This window comes from Carassius gibelio, chromosome A8 (assembly GCF_023724105.1).
Source record: "Carassius gibelio isolate Cgi1373 ecotype wild population from Czech Republic chromosome A8, carGib1.2-hapl.c, whole genome shotgun sequence".
In the NCBI taxonomy this organism is placed as follows: Eukaryota; Metazoa; Chordata; class Actinopteri; order Cypriniformes; family Cyprinidae; genus Carassius; species Carassius gibelio.
This window is the reverse complement of record NC_068378.1, coordinates 24,682,147-24,702,729: the sequence shown is the minus strand read 5'-3', so window position 1 is coordinate 24,702,729 and position 20,583 is coordinate 24,682,147. Positions and strand designations below refer to the sequence as shown.

Sequence of the window (20,583 nt, the reverse complement as noted above, 5' to 3'; positions counted from 1 at the left end):
TGTAAAACAAATAGTAGAAATGTGAAGCTTACATAAAAAAAAATATTTACATTAATTTTTCTGTTAAAACTTTTATTAAAGTGGTTATTGCCAGTTTTAAAAATGTTTGTATTATGTTTTCATGACAACAAATATTTTAAACTGGATATAAAACCGAAAATAAGTAAATATGCTAAACTGGATATAATGTTGCACAGAAAAGGTTATTAGGTAATTATTTCATACTAAACTCATGATAACGTTTATATTTTATGGCTATAATGTCACTGAAAATTACCAAAAAAATTCTGCCAATTGAGCTCAGTTTGCACTGAACCAAGAAGGTTTCTCACAGAAGCTCACCTTGTAGACAATGAGCTTGTGTTTTCCATCTGGAAGTGTGGTGCCATCCGACTTCATCAGGCGAACAAAAGCCATGCCAAAAGGCTTCTCGGACTTATCTCTAGCTACAGAAATGAAAGACATTCAACTTAAACACAAGCCTGAATATACAACAGCAAAGAGGTTCTCAAACTGGGGTCAAGTGAGATCTGTATGAACTCCAGCTTATTCTTTATTTGTAAAACTGTTTTTCAAGCATAACGGTTTGCCCTATGTTGGACCTACAAACAAAATAAGCAGATTTTCTTGTGCATAAAATACAAAGTGAAATGCTTGCTGCAAACGTGCCCTGCATGACAAGGTTAAGAACCCCTGCAGAAATGAATGAATGAAACTAAAGAGAACAGAGATCATAGTCCTCAGCTTCTACACACAGTTCTAGCTACTCAACATCATTTATTTACTATAAGGTTCTGTGAATGTCTGAATGACACTCACAATCTTGAGACGATCTGTGTCTAAAGGTGAGCTTCAGATGACATCGACACACATCCTCAATGGGAATGGTCACCTGACGGACAGAAGAGAACGGGTGAATACGAACCCAGGTGTAGCTCTTAAGTCCCTTTCACATGACCCATGTTGAGGGCATCAATGCACCTCTTAGCACATGCGTCAAGAGTCACATTGACCTTGACATGAAAAGCATTGACAGGGCAATTTTCTTCCTGGGCAGAATGAAAGTGGCAGGTGTACACAGTGAAAATAGTGCAATCAAATGGAAGAAGAAACATAGTTGTGCTTAAAATAAGAAAATGCATTAATATATCTGATTATATGCATTTCAAACTATTTGCTCAGTTCTCAACCTATTTTCACACATGACATTATTTTATGGCTAACCCTGATTTCAAAGTTATAAATTATGACCATTGCTTGAAAAAAAATGCCATACTTGTTTTCTGTTACATCTGTGGGTGTTTTATTTCATCCAAACAGCAGAACATTTGAGATTTTATGGGGAAAAAAAATTATTTATTTGACATTAAATGGACTAATTTAACATATTTTCATACTTCTTTCGACATTTTATTACTTTTGATCAAGTTAGGTGCATTAAAGTTATATATATATATATATATATATATATATATACAGTACAGACCAAAAGTTTGAAAACATTACTATTTTTAATGTTTTTGAAAGACGTGTCTTCTGCTCATCAAGCCTGCATTTTTTTGATCTAAATAAATATAGAATGATACAGAAAAAACATTTATATTGTGAAATATTATTACAACTTAAAATAATAGTTTTCTATTTGAATATACTTTAAAAAAAAATTATTCCTGTGACGCAAAGCTGAATTTTCAGCATCATTACTCCAGCCTTCAGTGTCACATGTAACATCCAGTCTCCAGTCTATTACATGATGATTTAGAAATCATTCTAATATTTATTATGAGTGTTGGAAACAGTTCTGCTGTCTAATATATTTGATGAATAAAAGGTTAAAAAGAACTGCATTTATTCAAAATAAAAATAAAAATTCTAATAATATATATTCTAATAATATATTTTCTTTACTATCACTTTTTATCAATTTAACACATCCTTGCTGAATAAAAGTATTGATTTTATAAAAATAAAAAAAAGAAAACAAATTACTGACCCCAAATTACTGACCAGTAGTGTATATTGTTATTACAAAATATTTATATTTTAAAAACATAGCTTCTTTTTTTTTTTTTTTTTTTTTTACTTTTTATTCATCAAAGTATCCTAAAAAAGTATCACATGTTCTGAAAAAATATTAAGCAGCAGAACTGTTTCCAACTTTGATAATGAATCATCTTATTAGAATGATTTCTAAAGGATTATGTGATAATGATCCTAAAAAATTCAGCTTTGCATCATAGAAATAAATGATAATATAAATTATACTAAATTTAAAAACAATTATTTTAAATTGTAATAATATATCACAATATTACATTTTTTCTGTAATTTTTATCAAATAAATGCAGGCTTGATGAGCAGAAGAAACTTCTTTCAAAAACATTAAAAATAGTAATGTTTCCAAACTTTTGGTCTGTACTGTATATATATATATATATATATATATATATATATATATATATATATATATATATATATATATATATATAGACACACACACACACACACATGCAAACAGCTGATAAGCTTTTTGATTTCCAAAATGTGGAATCGCTGAACTTTGAATAATAGGTCACAGCACCTGACCTGTGCACAACATAAATTGAGGTTGTGCTCTAGATTGAGGTTTGCATGACAGGTCTGGCGTGAGTCATATGAAGGGATGTTTAGTTTCAAAACATCAAGAACCTAAACCCAGATGTCTTTACTTTAGTTTCCAGATGTCTTTGCTTTAGTTTTTGTCCAGTGTTTGTACCTTAACCGTCTCATTCCAGCAGGGCTGCTTGACTTGATAGTAGATGACAGACTTGTATTCAGTGATCCCTTCATAACCAGCTCCAGGAAACATGGCTTTCTGAAGAGAGAACGAGAATGTAAAATAAGAAAAAGAAACATCTACTGGAAGAAAAGAGTTTTTCTTTACTCATACAGCAAGTGGTTTGCTGCAGTAAAATGTAAATGTTGACAAAACCAGAAGTTGGCAGTACACAACTTGAGTTAAAGGAAACGGTGTTGCATAATGTGCAGTACATAAAACAAGATCAAGACTGAAAAACAAGCTTATATCTCTTAAAAGAGGGGGAGATCTTTTTAGGAAGCTTTTCAGATTTCCGCGAGTGTAAACAGGAAACGCTTATATCTGCATTATAGCTTGAAATAGCGTTTGGCAAGAACAGAGCTGTAAAAAGCTTTCTGTGTCATGTGTTTGGACATTTAAAGACGGCAGCCGTATCATAAAAGAGAAAGATCTGCAAGCTGTTTTTATGCCAGCAACAGTTCTGCTGTCAAAACACAGAGATAAGCAGGGTGGATGAGCGCTGCATGCTAAACAGTGAAAGCAAAGACTGTTAGACAACATAAACGAGAAGAACGGAGGACGAGAGAAAGTACTTTTTTTATTCATTTTAAAATGACCTTTGAGGTATTTCCTAAAAAGTTAAGCCACGGTTATATCATGTTTTTTGTACACCTGCAAATTTGCTGATGTATAAACATGGACAGACAACACTGATTTACCTCCATGGGATTTCCATCCTCATCCAGCACGCTCATCATAACTTCTACATTTTTGGGGGTCTTTTTTTTGCCACGATCAAATTCTCCTTGTAGCAGCGTAACATATATATCATTCCTTAAATAACCTGTAGAGACATGATCGATGCATTAACTGGTACATATAGACTGACCTTTGTGGGTCAGAAAAAAGCTTGAAAAGCACTGCTATTAAGACAAAGATGTTACAATCTGAAAGATGTGCAGACTGACCTGGCAGGATAATTTCAGGAAAGCCCATTTTCCTGACTATAGCTGTTGTGCGATCCACAAAATGAGGGTAATTTTTTTGAACCTGAACCACATCTCCAGGGAGCAGCTTTAGGGTCACAAACAAACCTGAAAGCAAGAACATGCCGTCATGAGGTCAGACGGGTCTCATCAGTCAACAAACCTCAGAATCTCTCAACACAAACCAAATCATTTCAAAACCAATGACTCAAATGTTAAATAAAACATAATTAAAAAGGAATAAAATAAAATGAAAAATGAATGCATTAAGTTTCAATTCAATATACAATAAAGCAAACTCATTATAAAACATATTAACTAAATGTGAGCTTTTATAGCACATGCAAAACTATCCCAACTCCCAGATTATTTTTGTTTGGATATTGCACCATTCTCACATTAATGGATTATTATAAATAGTGGCTTAGCAATACAGATTTGTATAATATTTTTTATATACATGTTAATATGTGTTAAGGCAGATGAAATATATAATAATAGAAAATGAGACATACACAAGTATGCTGGGTATATTGACACAATAATCATAAAATACTTTAAAACGGAGAACTATTATTGTCTTTTACATGTTCACAATTAAAATGTGATTGGTGTACTGGAAAAAAATATTTAAAATGCAAAATTTTAGTTTGAAGTCATCTGCACCAATGTTCATGCAAAAAATGCATTACTATGGTTGATTTAGCAATTATGTTTTCTAGTTTTTTTTATTTATTTTTTTTATAAAAGTAATAATTTGAAAATGAATGAGCCAAAAAGTGACCAAAAAAAGTGCACTGTGCACTTACGCACTATTAAAATGGTAAGGCTGGTAATAATCATTAATGGCAGCTATAGTAATCTTCCCAATTTAATTTTACAGTGTGAAATAGGAATTTTGAAAAGAACTGGGTGATATTCCAATTCCCTGCTAAAAACATCCTGGAGGATATGCATCCTCACATCTCATTCTGTCTCGATTCAAATCAGTTTGATTACATCAAAGTGATCATGCTTTCATTCTCTCAAACTTTCTAGACGTTTTACTTGCATTCAACAACCAAAAAACTTCCACAAGTTCACATGTCTCCCCAGAGACAAAAACACAAGAGCAAATATTAATTTTTTGGCCTATTGGTCTGGATTTACCCTGTCCTTTGTGGTTAAACTCTCGCGCTGCTATGACCTTGTTGAAGACAGCAGCGAGAGGCTCATTCTCGCCAATGACACGAGACGGGATGAGAGGAGACATGATTAGCTGCCTCTGACGGATGTACGTTTCCATGGCAATCCTAGGTAAAGAGAGTCCAAGAGGAGAAGGACAAAACTGAAGAAAAAGAGCAAAATACAGCCTAGGGGTAACAGTGTATGATCTGCCCAAAATAAACAATGCATGAAAACAATAAAAAAAAAAAAAACTACAATCAGGCAAATGAAGGATGCTGTAATCTCATGAAGGACACACTCACTGTTGACATGGGATGAAATACTGCTTATCATCATCATCAATGTTCCCTTGAGCAATATCAGTGATATCCATGACTGTAGACACAAAGAAACATGAGTCTGGTGCTGATCCGAACCACAGATACATTACATTTAATTATCACATTCAATACTGTTCACATTTCCTTAGAGAGAGAGAGAGAGAGAGAGAGAGCAAATATCTCATATTTTCTAAGTATTTGTTTTCAGATGCATTCGAAGGTAAAAGATGGGGCACAAATTGTTCATTTTGTCTTCCTATAATTCTTAGAATGTGTTTCAATGTTGATAAAAGATTTAATGAGAGTCTACAGGACTCTCAATATCAGCTTTTGATTTGGAAGCTGGTATACCAAATAAAAAGACTCAACATTATTATTATTATTAAATCGAAGAAAATAGCATCTTTTCTTTGAAACTGCTTGCTGCCAATAACTGCTTTCGTTCGAAATTAATAGAACAAATCAGTAAAAATGAAAATGTACTCCCCATCAGCCAATCCAAGATGTAAAGAAGTCTGTTTCTTCATCTGAACAGATTTGGAGAAACTGAGCATTACATCACTTTCTCACCAATGCATCCTCTGCAGTGAATGGGTGCCGTCAGAATGAGAGTCCAAACAGTTGATAAAAACATCACAATAATCCACAAGTAATCCACATGACTCCAGTCAATCAATTACCATCTTGTGATGTGAAATGAATCCATCATTATTATATTTTATTTTTAACTACTTCCAGCTAAAATATGAATCCTTTATCCATAATATTGCCTTCTCCAGTGAAAAACTTTAAAATATGCACAAAACACATGCAAACAACAGTCCAAAGCCTTTGCAAACAGATGTATCTGTTTAATTTTAATGTGACAGGACAACAGAGGATGGACATTTTCACTGGAGGAAGCATTATTATAGATTATAGATTATCCACTATTTAAGCAAGAAGCTACAGTTTAAAGTTAAAATTCTGAAGGCAGAGGATTCACTGATGAGCAAGTGATGTAATGCTAAATTTCTCCAAATCTATTCTGATCATGAAATAAACTCATCTACATCTTGGATGGACTGAGCAAATTGTTATTTTTAGGTGAACTATTCCTTTAAGTGCAATGGCTTTTATTCTCTAACTGCATACTTACAACCGTGAAAAATGAAAAGGTAAAGGTAAATCTGGTGTGCTCAGGTTTAAGAAAACCACAGGCTGAACATTATGCAATGTGAATCTGAAGATTATGGTATAAATGGCTTTTTTCATCTCGAAAAATACAATGAAGGCATTCGGGCATCCTGAGGTTGCTGTGTACAGCAGCAAAAAAGGGTCAAAGCACTTGACACAACATCGTTTTGAAACTAAAATAGGCACTATTTTCAGCAAATGCACCTGAAGGTTTGATACAAACATCAATATAATCATTTTATATGACATTTCGGAGTTCAACCAACAAGGAAAGATAACAATAGTAGAGTTTGGTCTTTCAGGTACTTGCAAGACTGAAAGCTTTAAAATGAAGGAAGAACACACAATAGAAGACTATAAGATGTGAAACATTGTGTGCACTTGACTGGGGGGAAAATCATTCCTCCCATATGGATAAATATATTTATGTCTTCTGCTCAGTTATTTGACAATGCGAGGCAGTGCTGAAACAAAAGTTAAAGTGCAGTTATCAAAATACTAGAGAAGTAGTACGTGCGTTCACACACACACACTCACACACATCTTCTGGTCAACACAAAATGATCATCCCTCAAGATCATCAAAAAACAGATGAAAAATGCCATTGGAGTAATGTACTTAGACTTCAAGCCCAATGGCCAAGACATCTGAACAGCTTAAAACCAGAAACATATTCATTTGCTCACCAATGGATCCTCATAAGTGAATGGGTGCCGTCAGAATCAGAGTCCAAACAGCTGATACAACTAAAATATGTGTCCTCTATCTAATATTGCTTTCGCCAATGAACAAGTTTGAATAAGGAGAGAAATATGCACAGATCAAGCAAAAACCATCCAAAACAGTCCTAAACAAATTTGTCAATGGATTTTGATGTGAGAGAGCAACAGTGGATGGACTTTTTCACCGGAGGAAGTGTTCTTATGGATTATAGATTATAGATTATAGATTTAAGTTAAAACGCGCTAATGATGGATTTGTTTGCTACAAACACGCAGCTTTTCACTCCACGAGATGTTAACTGATGGACTGGAGCGGTAATCCACACCACTTTTGGATCATTGTGATGTTTTTCTCAACTATTTGCACTCTCATTCTGACGGCACCCATTCACTACTCCATTGGTGAGCAAGTAATGTCAATTTCTCAGAATGGTTTCAGATGAGGAAACAAACTCATTGGACAGCCTGAGGGTAGGTAAATATTCAGCAATTATTATTTAGAGTGAACTATCCCTTTAACCAGAACTAACTGTCAAACTAATGGCAAACACAGCGTTTGGAAAAAATTTGCCTGAAAACAATTCTGTGCAATTTTGCAACACTAAGTTAGTGGCACAAAATTTACCTTTAAGGTTGGTTGGAGTTTCTAAACAAATGACAAATACGAAATCTCTAATGAAGAGGAGAACTAGGAAACCTCTGGGCCTTCTACAGATATACCATCTATTAACAATACAGAAGCTATTATTAAGTCTAGAACCTGCTACTCCAAACGGCCTCCGCAGTCCCCCTGTGTGTTTCTTTCCCTCCTTCAGCTCCATGCAGCCCACACGGATGATCTGACACACCAGGAAGAGACGCTGTCTGATGAGGTCACTGCTACTCAGATCCTAAGCACAGAGACACCACAGAAGAAGAACAGCAGGAAGCACTTCAACTTGTTTCATTAGCACAAAGAAAACGTCTAATGCTTTTTTCTCAATTTTAGATCTATGATTCGAAAGTTTGGGGTCAAAATCTTTTTTAAAACATTTATTCAGCAAGGACATTTTAAATTGATCAAAAGTGAAGTAAAGGCATTTATAATCTTATAAAAGCTGTTCTTTTGAACTTACTATTCATCAAAGAATTCTGAAAAAATGCTATTAAATTATTTTGGATGAAGATCATGTGACACTGAAAACTGGAGTTATGGTTACAAAAAAAATTCAGCTTTGCATCACAGGAATAAATTAAATTTTTTAAATATATTCAAAAAGAAAAGGGCTATTTTAAATTGTAATAATATTTCAGATGTCATTTTGATCGAATAAATACAGCCTTGGAGAGCATAAGAGACTTCTTTAAAAAAAAAAAAAAAAAAAAAAAATATTAAAAAAATCCTAAATGTTGATTGGTAGTATATGGGACTATAAAAACCTGAGAAAAAGTATTCTTTTGATCTTTGTTACCGTGAAGAGTGCAGGAAGGTTGTTGAGTTTTTCGATCTCTTTCGGCATGCCTGTGCTGTCCCACCGTACCAGAAAGTTTTCACTTATAGAACAAGACAAAATGTGTCAAAAAAAAAAAATTCTCTCCACTGTAACTGACACAAGCTCACCAGCTACTCGCTGTGATATACACTGATGTACCTCAGCTTACAAAGAAATAAACATTCACATATTTCAAACACTTCTTGTCAGGAATCCATATGTATAGGGTATTCTACATTTTCCTCCTTCTGCTTTTTAGAAAACAACATAAAGAAGAAAAAATAAATTAATGAAGAGACTGACTCACCTGATAAACTCAGATTTGTCAGGATCGTATAATGACATGAAGAGTTCTGCGTCCTCGCCGATGTTGCATACAAAATTTCTGAGATTTATTAGAAGGCTGTACGTGTGCACACCGCTGAAGAGAGTCTGACGCCGCTTCTCCAGGTTCTGAAGCCGCATCTACAGGGAAAAAAAGCACAAGTGGTGGACAGTTTGACTGAGGTTCTAGAACACCTTCCAAAACAGTGCTAAAACAGTAAAGGATGGAACTAACAATGCCAAGGTCATGGGTTCGATTCGGAGAGAATTCATGAACTAATAACATCTACACCTTAAATGCAATGCAAGTTGCTTTCTTCCAAATGCATTTTTGAATAACATTTAAAAATATAACATTTAAAGATATTTAATAGGAAAGTCTATGAGTGTTGCATTAAAAATTATGATGGAAATTGAATATGATTTTAAAAAAACTACAAATAAATTGCACTTTTTATGCAGACGATATAACACCACATCAATATCAGATAATTGTATTTAAAATACAGTTTTTGTTTTAATTTGCAGCTTCTCTAAACACAACTATGTACAAAGAATCTATCAGTTATTTTCAACAAATCCTGTCATTTTTACACAGCAATTTGAACCATGTATTTATATAGTTATTAGCCAACTATTTTAATTACTCATCAAAGCCAATTTGACATTTCTCATGTGCTATTTCTGGAACCAGTTTTCAACATGCAACAAAAAAGAAAAAACAAATTCTAGTATCACAGTATATGTTTTACCTTCTCCTCCTGTATCTTCTCATCAATACTGCGTGATGCTGACTCGTGAGCCCTGAAGAGACTGACTGTGCTCGTGCGTTCGGGGTCTAATGTGTTTCCTGCTTCATCGCGCACCACTAAATCAAGACCCAGAATCCTGTGCAACAGACAAAGACGTAGTCTACAACACAAGAATACTAAAACATCCCAACCATATTATTAGAATCAATTATATACAGTTTTAATACATTTCACAACTTAAATTAGGTTAACTCAAAATTTATGCTTGATGATACCAAACATCCGGGCGCATAGAATTAATAGTTTGGTGAAACAACATGAGGAAGTACAGGAAGCCAAACTGCACCTGTTCCCATAATCAATTTTCGCTGTGACTTTCTTCTTGAGCTCCACAAGGTCGTCGTTGGGAAGCGTACCAGACACAAAGTGCGAGCGGTACTCGATCAAGCTGTAGGCCATCTGCTGAACGCTCCGGAACAGCGTGGTCTTGTTGCTCTGGTGTGCAGACGAACAGGTGATTAAAACAATATCACGGCTTACAAAACACTACCGATGGGATTTGTCTTTGTTGAACAAACACAGTGTGGGAAGCTCTGTGTTGAGCTGAGACGGACAATGAGTTGAACACAAACAAACCACAAAGGCGACACAGGTGGGTTCACGTACCACATAAAGCTTGTGCCATATTTGTGACCATTCTCGTAATGTGGTGCCCAGCTCCTGGACCAAGGGCACATCTGTAGGTACAACAGTCTCTTGTTTCCTGTACATTAACAGAAGGGTAGAAGACAAACATGACTTAATCAGGTTCTCAAAAATAAAGATGTCATTCGCAGTTCCTTAACCCTTACAGACCCAAGCGTAGGTGTAAATTCTATTTAAAATGTGTTTAGGAAGCCATAGTTATATATATATAAAAAAAGACAAGGTTTGTTTCCAAAATTTGCATTGGGAGATAGTTTGGAAAAAACATCTGCAAAAAAATTCAGAGCATGGTATTTAGGGGGGCAAAGGACCAGTATTTTTTTATTTTTTGGAATTCTCAATACAATGGTAATACTTTATAATAACTGCATGCTATTGATCATTAGTTAAGCATTAGGAAAAAGTTAATTCATCATTTATAAAGCATTAATATACATTTATAAGCGGTTTATAAATAGATATAAATGCTTTATACCTGATTTAAATGCATATCTATAATGTATTTAATAGTTGTTTTTTCATACTTTATTAATGATCAATTTATCATTTCTAAATTAAGTATAGCATTATTTAAACACCAGTTATTAAGGAGTTGTCAGTGGTTCATAAGATCACTTAGAAATTGTAAGTAAATGATTAATAAACTATTTAAATGTGCATTCATACATCTTTTTATTCAGACATATAGTAACAGTTACTTACAGTGTTAATAAATGGTTTATTAACATGTATTTCTACTGTAATTCAGGGTTAATTCAGGTAGTTATAAAACATATGTAGTTGTTAGTTAACTATTTTTGTGAGCTCATCTAAAGTGAGGACTATTTATGCCTTGTAAAGCTTCTACAAATGAGATTTAAAGGCTGTTAATATTTCTATGTTCTGTATCACTGTGTTGTGTTTGTTTCTGTTTTTTTGTTTAGAAGATAAATGAGCCTCTAAATATCCTTTATGCTTTACAAGGCAAAACTAGTCCTCACTTTAGATGAGCTCAAATAAATAGTTAACTGACCACTACTAAATGCTTTATAACTACCTGAATTTACTACATTTCTTGTGATCTTATGAATCACTGGTAACTCCTAAATAACTGGTTTGTAAATAATGCTATACTTCATTGAGAAATGATAAATTGATCATGAATAAAGTATGAAATTACACATTATAGATATGCTTTTAAATCAAGAATAAAGCATTTATATCTGTATTTATGAACTGATTATTACTGTCTATTAATGATTTATAAATTATGAATTATCTGTTTACTAATGCTTAATTAATGATTAATAGTGTGCAGTTATTATAAAGTGTTACCCATAAGGATATACCTATATATATACAGCAATATATAGGTCCAACACTTACTTAAAGGACTGCTAAATTTGACTTTGGCATGCTGGAAGATGCAGACTAAAATTATTTGCCAAATATGTTGTTATGATACATTTTAGAGCGTTTTAACCACTATTTAAGAATTCTGCATTACTTAACAGCCTTGAACAAGTGTTACAATTGTGCTACAGTGGGTCTCTGAAGGTAAACAAGAAAAAAAATAGTAAAGTCAACGGCAGAGAACTGCCACTGTAGACTCCTCTGACAGCACATAGTTAATTAAATGAACGAATTATAGAGCATAATTAACATGTGATCTGCCTCTTACCCGGTTCCCTCAACTTTCGCTTCTTTCAAATGAATATAGTTGGCAGGGAAAATGCCCTTTGAAATAAGACAAAGAAGCATTTGTGAGAACCCACGCAATTCATTGCGCCTGCTGCAGAATGTCAGGTAATGATTAGATTGTCAGTTTATCAGTAGGATGACAATTATCCCGACACCTTTTGTGATTTCTGTCGTAGTGTGTATCCTCGGTACCACCCTGAGAGAAGCAGAGAAGGAGAGAGAAAAGAAAAGATCAGATCTTTAAGACAAATGATGCCACATGGCAGATGCTGTTCTACATTAAATATATCACAATAAGTCAGACGTTGTTTTTCATCCTTAGAAAAAGCACTAGAGAAACTACGGTAGTTGCAAACAAAAAAAAAAATTCACAGTGAATGTTGAATTTTGTTTGTGCACATGTTGTGTGTTGTTGAAAAGGAACAGATATAAATTTTGCCAGAAAATACAGATTTAGCCAGTTCATGAGGAGACCGGCTTTAATTTTGAGATCAGTATTTTTTCTTTTAAAGCCTTGTTTTAGCACAATGCTTGATTGACAGGTTAGTCAGAGATGCATCAGGACATATTTAAATGCAATGTAGTTACATGCGTCTCTGCCTACATCCAAGAATAGTTTGAGGGATGACAAAATGTTTTGGTTTGAATGGTAGCGTTTATTATTCTACACTTTTATTCATTAAATTGATTAAAAGAGACAGTAAAGACATTTACTGTGAAAAGTTACAAAACATTTCTTATAAAATATATTATGAAGCAAAATTGCTAATAATAATAAATGTTTCTTGAGCATCAAATCAGCATCAGCATGAGTGATTTCTGAAGAATCGTTCATGTGACACTGAAGACTGGAGTAATAATGTATTTTTTAAATCTATTAAAATACAAAAATACAAAAAAAATCTTGCCTACCCCAAAAAATGACCATTTGCATTTAGCGCTTTCAAAAATGAAACCTGTCATTGTTACTAGACCCTCAAGCTGTTGCAAACCTGTATTAATTGCTTTCCTCTGAATATTTCAAAGGACACTGTTGTCGAAAATACATTGGAGCCCACTGGACACATTTTTCCAAAAATCTTGTTTTCTACCGAAGAAAAAAGCCTTACAGGTTTGCAATGACATGAGTGTGAGAAAATGGTCATGGAAAACTAAAACATTTTTAACATTATAATTGGACTTTGAGGAAAATAAACTTTAACAAAATGTAAAATATGAGTCTTTTAAATCATGTTAGCAAATATGGTGCTTAATTTGAATGTTGCAGGCCACATGTGAAGAACATTCTTTCCAGCAGCTCTCCGCAGGACTCTGGGATATCCCAGATTGTGTGTTCAGTGCAAGTGTGAACACGCTATAGAAAGTGTGGAAGGACGTGTCAAGACACGCTGGAACTCGACACTCACCTTCAAACGTCTCAAGTATGTGTACCGTGTCCCCCACCTGAAGACTCAGCTCTGGCTCTCCTCTGGATTCATAGTTATAGATAACTAAAATTGAGACAAAAGGGTGTCACAGACTGCAGAGAGCAAAGAGATACCAAAAAATAAAAACAACAAGGCTGCTGTCTGTCCTGTGAAAGAGGACGGCGCACCAACTGTTGAACAAATTCTTGAGAGGAAAGGTCTCAAGTTCTGCAGGAAAACAGCCACTTGACATGTCTGACATCTATCGGTATGACACAGATCTTCAAAATAAGCCAAACTCCAAATGAGATTACAATAAAAACTTTTTTTTTTCCCCGGAAAACAAGCCACCACAATGCAATGGCATAGCTATGTAGCTGCTAGGATGTTCAGGGTGGTTTTGAAATCTGGGGGGGGGGGGTCAAATTGCAATTTTTCTGATAAAATTGTGATTGTCGTATACATCACTATGGACATAAAATAGAGCTACTAATTATTACTACAATATATACATATTTATAATACTAAATAAAAAATGTAAATATAAAAATACTAAATAAAAAATATTTAAAAATTTATCTAACTATAATTGTTATGATATAAATATTGCATTATTCTATTGTAAAATAAAAATCAAGTATTAAAGAAAATAATATTATTACTTTACAACTGTAGGAAGTTTAGGTGCTACTACAGGAAGCCTCTAAAGCTTCTCTTGTTGATAAGTGCTTCTCATTGCAAGTATGGGAAGATTGCTGAAGCATGTTGCATTGCTAAATGAACACTGAAGCAACCCAAACTCAAGAGCAGATGCATACATTTATTTATTCAAACGACAGCCTTTGCTATTTGAAAATTGCTCTAAGCCATACCATGAATTTGGTTTTTATTTTGATTAATAATGCAGCCAGCCTAAGAACAAAAAGCTTACAACAAATCTGTTTAATATAATACAGATATAGCTTGGTTCCCTCCTTCAGGGTCAGCTAAAGTAATAGCAATGCTTGCCTTCCCAAACACCTCTTAATACACGTATCAGAGTCAGTTTCACCAAACAATATTAGATTGCACAAACAGCATCTGAAATGTTGGGCACAGTGTAAGTGCTGATTCATGGAATGTGAACACACTTAGAGGCGCCGAGTGCTTTCCTCTTACTAGTAGTAACATTTTTGGGCTGTTAACCTGCAGATGAACCTGAGAATGCATGTCTACACTACAAGACTGAAGGCCTGAGTTTTCCCTCCCGCTTTAGTGCTGAAGGACACTTAGTGGGAGTGCAAGATTTCCTTGTGCCATGCATCTGCCTCCACACTGCTTTCCATCTGCTGAATACACACAAACAAGTGTTTATTCGTATAAAGGCGCAATCTAGGAATGTGTCAACCCTGTCTCTCTCTCTCACACACACACACACGTCAATGGCAAATACTTAAACTAATAACAAAACATACCTACAGTAGCTGATTCAGAAGCACCAGATTGTTGTAGCAATGTCCGAATTACCTCTTCTCCTATGGACTGTCATCCATTAAATGTGTTACTAGGGGTGTGACGGTTAGTATATAACCGTGAGACCAGCGGTTATAGTTGAACACCGTCATTAGAACTCTATAACCGCCAAAACCGTGTCACTAAAATATTTTTTACAAACATTTTTTATCAAAAATTATTTTCATTTTTTAGATAGGATCATCAGATGCGCAATATATCGGGAGACATGGTTTTTACCACTTAATGAAGTTTTGTAAATCGTCAGACATGATATTTACCACTTCATTAAATTTTGCTTTGTAGAAAACCTTTCTTAAAAACGAATTTCGTTTTGAACAAATTTTATCTTAATTTTAATAAATGTTTCATCAACCAATTGCATGTATTTTAATAAATAAAAAGCAAATATAGCAGACAATGATAACCGTGACATTGAAGCACCAGCGCGCCGCGTTCACTTGCACTGCACTGTGAACTAGAGCGCATCTCATCGTAAATGAAACTCAGCGTAGGCCTATGCCCCATACATTAGCATTAAATATCTTTGCTGCATCCTTTCCAGAACAGACAATGGTTTTTTTTTTTTTTTTTTTTTGCGGCTCGCATCAGCAAAGCATAGACCGCAAAACAATCAGCGGATGGCGGGCGGGTGCGGCTTTGAAATTTGCTCAAAAAACTTTGGCGCGGATGATGAGTTTTGTGACAGATCTCCTTAATAAACGGAGGTCTGAAATCTCTGCCCCTTTACCGATCAGAGCGCGCGCTGAAACGGAGTTAACCCGCTATCTCCAAGATCAACCAATTGACTCTACGGCAGATCCACTAGCATGGTGGCGAGACAATATGAAACAAAATGAAACACGCTATCCGCATTTGGACAGCATTACGCAAATATTTCCACATAGTGACGTAGACATGTGGGGTGTGTTAGAATGAGCTGTTTTGGGGGGGGGGCGGCAGAGTCTTAACTTTGATAGAGAATATATTTTTGGATTGGAGACTTTAGTCTTTGCAACTTTACAGATCTTCATTATACACCAAGAGATTGTTACACTTCAAAGAGAAAGGAAAAAATTGAAATTACATCATATGCCCCCTTTAAAGATGTAGTTACATTCACTGAAACATGATTGGCTGATAATGGATGTGGGTGATAAACCACTTCATAAACCCATTTAAGTAAACTGTCCAAGTGTGCAAAACGCATAGGTCACTTTAAAAATTGAGTGCTAAGGAGGAAATAAACGGTCTCTAAGCCACTCCCCCAAAAGTAACAGTAAAGACATTTATAATAATGCAATTAAGTGAATGACAATAGAAATAACAGCAGTTACAAAGATGGCCACGCAATATATCAGGTCTATATTGGGTATTTTTATAGGACGTTTATGGATAATTGATTTCCATATATTTTTAGATTTTGCAATCATCTAGCTAAAAATGACAACAGTAGATTTCGTCAAAGAGCAAACAATTAACCCTTTGAGAGCAGATAAAAAATGTTGTGATGCCTAAACACAATTAGCATTGATTTAACAATCCTTAACATCCTAATTCCATCATTTAACATCCTAATCTTTGACATTCAGAATCCAGAAAGCATTTCCTTTTCACAGAAATTGACTACTTTGCTGTGTTTCCACAAAAACATGAAGCTGCACAACTGCTTTCAACACTGATAAATAATAAGAAGAAGAAATGTTTCTTGATCAGCAAATCAGCATATTAAAATGATTTCTGATGGATCATGTGACACTGAAGCCTGGAATAATGATGCTGAAAAGTGATGCTTTGCATCAAAGGAATAAATTATTACATCTTAAAATATAACACAATCAAAACAGTTTTTTTTGCTCAATTTTGCTCTAATAAATCCAGCCTCGGTGAGCAGAAGAGACTTTTGAACCATAGTGTACATACATACATCTATATATGTGTGTGCGTATGTGTGCGTGTGTGTGTGTGTGTTGGGTTTTCCCATTAAATCTACAACCTTTAGCTGATGCATTACACAACAAAAAATATAAACTACAGCTAAAAAGAATGAGATTTTTCAATGCTACACTATCTACAGCACGCTGACACTCAGCTCAAGGAAAAATGGTTCAGGCCTTGTTCAGGCATGCACATTGTTCAGTTCAAATAAAGACTTGTAGATAAACCGAAAAGCTTGAGGCTACGTTTCACAACATGCTTCCACTAGTGCACTGAAGATCTCAAGCACACTCAACTGATAAATCTCTCCGCTTCTTCTTGACTGAAAAGAAGTATGAAGCAACTTTCCATTTCCGCTAAATCTGTGGCTAAATTACATAGAACAAGCTCATTACAATCTGACACATTGTGCTATCAATGCTACAATTTCTAATAACCTCCACAACTCTTAAAATCAGACCATAAACTTCACTCTGGTTCGCTCAGATTAATCATTTATAATAAAGGTGCATGAAACTTCCTGTCCACACCCAAACAAATCCAGACCTCAAAGGAGTGTCAAACACAAAGAATTTCATCACCCCTGGCTACATTTAAAATGCTCAGGGTGTCATTAAGACAAAAATACCATATTAAGATGTTTTATCACTTTAAAAACACTCCCACCATTCAGGAAACACAGACAATTATTCAGTTCACACACTATAGGCACCATTTGAGCATGTCATTCTTGGCCAAATGGGCCTTAGAGGTGTCATAGTGTTGAGGCCTGGTGCATGCTGGGATGTGGGCTAACAAGCTTCATTCTGACGGGTCTTTGTATACGCTCATCTATGACATCACTGACAGGCAGGCCAAGCTCTAGTACACCGCAACTTGTCATTTCATAGAGAAGATGTGTGATCGCACAGTGTAATGCCTTGTGGTTACAATGACATGCAGAAATAGTGTTGAAACGATGGTGCAAAAATGACACAAATGTGTGTCATCAGAGTTCAGATGAATCAAAAATATTATCAGAAGTGGAAGTCATCATAATTTGCTGAACTTCTATAGTGGTAAACAGAAACTAGAAGAAATATAATACTCCCATCTGCTCCAATAGCGACACAGAAATCCATGATAGTGTTTTTTTTTAACCAAGAATACAGTCGATACCATTGGTCAGAAGAGAGAAATATGTCAAATTTACCCTCAGCCATTGTAATATAAACACTTGTGCATCAGCTTTAACTAGTTTGCGAAATTTAATGTCAAAGTAATGTTAAGCAAAGTATAGTGTAATAAACAAAAAATGAAGGAAAAAAAAAAGTGCAGAAATGCATCATTACAATTTATACAATGCAAAAAAAAAGGGGAAGTTTAAGCACCATTAATTTAAAGTCCTTAAATATATGTCAAAGTTCTCAGGGACGGGAAAATCAGCCCAGTAGGAACCAGACTGCTTGATGTCTGACCCACAGATTACAAATCCCTTAAGAACACTCCAACACAACAATCGTCCCTGTGTGCGTTAAACTGCCCAGTAGACCGCTCTTGGCATGAACAGTAAGTACAGTACTACACCAGAGCAACAGAATAAATACATATGCAACAGCCAGAGTGAGAAATTAATTCAGGGCAAAGTCAACAAATGCAATGTGTTCTGAGTCTGTTATCTAACATGTACAGTGAATCATAATGCTAAATTCTAGGCCAGTCAGGTGAAAATATCTTGCCAGACTTTCGAATAGCATGTCTTTTATTATTATGAGAATCATAAATTTAGTCAAGTATGTCCAAACAATTGACATTAAAAATCAAAACATTAATTTATATAGTTTTAATACACTGACTGAGTCAGGGTCAGATTTGCTCATTTGTTTCTATACTTATTATTTCAAGAGCAAAGTTTTTTTTTTTTAAGGAACATGTAGAAAACAAGGACTTGAAAATTACTTGAGACCAGCCGAGCATTTATTTGTTTGATATCTTGTGCATGTGAAGCGGATTTAATTCGTCAGGCAACAGCTATAATAGTCCAGAGAATTTATTTCGGTGAATCAACTGAAGCATGCAACTTAAATTGGATGGTTGCAAATGAAAGTATAGCATGTCAGCTAGCCACAAACGTACATTAACCAAAAGCCCTTATCAAGCCACAAACAATAATAAAGCACATTTGCAAAACAACCCATCCACTGAGCAGTGTGAAATAAAAGAGTTGATTCAGTTTGGTTTTATGGGTCTGTTAACCTGAGCTCATTAACACAGATTAAAGTGATTGGAAGGGAATGCTGTTTATGACTGTGATCACTGTTGCTGTATTTATTGTAATTTTATTGTCCTGTCACACCTGCAGGAACAACATTCACTCTACTGTGTACTTATAAACAAACTATACTAAAACAAATATGTTGTTTGTGACCCGAAAGTGCAATGAGACACCCATCCAAACTTATCTTACACAATGTCAACAAACCTATATCCTGCTGATGTATTACAGCATCTGAGTAGTTTATGTATAATAACAGACAACTCTCCATACAGGTATCAGAAGCGCGTGATGAGTGTGTTCAGGTAAAGGTGCGGCTAAACGCTCCTCAAACTTCAACGCGACTTTCCAGAGTGAGCAAAAACTAGCAAAAGCGCGTTGAAAGTCACTCACCCACTCCATATTTCTCTCTTTTAGTGGGAATCCACCGCGTCATGGCAGGAAAACTTGAGTGAAGTGAAATTAATCATATGAACAATAATAGTGTAGTGGAGCAGTGGGGCTTTAGCGGTCCTCACATCACAGTTCCGGTGTTACGCAAAGAACCCCTCGCTGCGCGCGTGTGTGACGCACCATCGGGCTCGCGCGCACTCACGCAAACACGAACCGTAAAGTTTGTGGAACGTACAGTTTGTGATCATGTGAAATCTAATTCATTCGAAATCCAAATGTTTATTCGTGCATTCTTTTTAAAATCTTTTTACCATTGTGCAACAGTTCAGTTTAACTAATATGGGCTATAAGGAAGGTTGCAAATATTAAAACATTTGATAGATAGATAGATAGATAGATAGATAGATAGATAGATAGATAGATAGATAGATAGATAGATAGATAGATAGCACTAGAAATATTTTTATATATACATTTATTTGTATTATTTTGGGATGTTGCATTAGCTATTATATTTTTACTTGTTCTAAAGTTAGAAGTCTTTATTTATTATCTATCATGTCTGTATGTATGAAACAATGAACAATAAAATGAACATTGACTTTGAGTATCTGGTGTTTTGAAGCAGTCTGTGGGATACATACCTTTCATTATGTGTGCGTGTGTTTTTATTTATATTATTTATTGTGTACTTTCTATTTAGTATCATTATTATTATTATTATTATTATTATTATTATTATTATTATTTATCTATTTTCTTTTTAGTACAGTTCCTCCAAACTACCCATAAATTTATCAGGCTTTAATTATTATGGGAATATTTTCCTGAACAGTGAACTGAGCCAGAATGAGATGAGATGGGAAAGAATGTTTGGAATCTTCTATTGTTACAGTAACTAACCCTAGCCCTAACTACATCTCTGTGTGTGTGTGTGTGTGTTTGTGTAGATGTGTGTAAGTTTTTAGTAATCAATGGTGTCGACCCCGTCCCACACACC

The 20,583-nt window shown here is 34.8% G+C and overlaps 1 protein-coding gene across 1 annotated transcript in view; it reads right to left on the bottom strand.

Moving 5' to 3' along the window:
• dock5 (dedicator of cytokinesis 5) overlaps positions 1–19,751 on the bottom strand; it is a 53,477-nt gene extending 33,726 nt beyond the window's left edge. The window contains exons 1-17 of the mRNA XM_052604911.1: positions 19,584–19,751; positions 13,508–13,591; positions 12,257–12,297; positions 12,082–12,137; positions 10,383–10,479; positions 10,063–10,211; positions 9,717–9,852; positions 8,948–9,105; positions 8,620–8,701; positions 7,929–8,058; positions 5,253–5,325; positions 4,933–5,075; positions 3,766–3,891; positions 3,517–3,641; positions 2,756–2,854; positions 820–892; positions 343–446 (exon numbers count right to left, since the gene is read on the bottom strand). Of these exons, the coding sequence (XP_052460871.1) occupies positions 343–446; positions 820–892; positions 2,756–2,854; positions 3,517–3,641; positions 3,766–3,891; positions 4,933–5,075; positions 5,253–5,325; positions 7,929–8,058; positions 8,620–8,701; positions 8,948–9,105; positions 9,717–9,852; positions 10,063–10,211; positions 10,383–10,479; positions 12,082–12,137; positions 12,257–12,297; positions 13,508–13,591; positions 19,584–19,626 (1,719 nt within the window). The 5' untranslated portion in view covers positions 19,627–19,751. The remainder of the gene's footprint in view (positions 1–342; positions 447–819; positions 893–2,755; positions 2,855–3,516; positions 3,642–3,765; positions 3,892–4,932; positions 5,076–5,252; positions 5,326–7,928; positions 8,059–8,619; positions 8,702–8,947; positions 9,106–9,716; positions 9,853–10,062; positions 10,212–10,382; positions 10,480–12,081; positions 12,138–12,256; positions 12,298–13,507; positions 13,592–19,583) is intronic.
• Between the last annotated feature and the right edge of the window lie 832 nt (positions 19,752–20,583).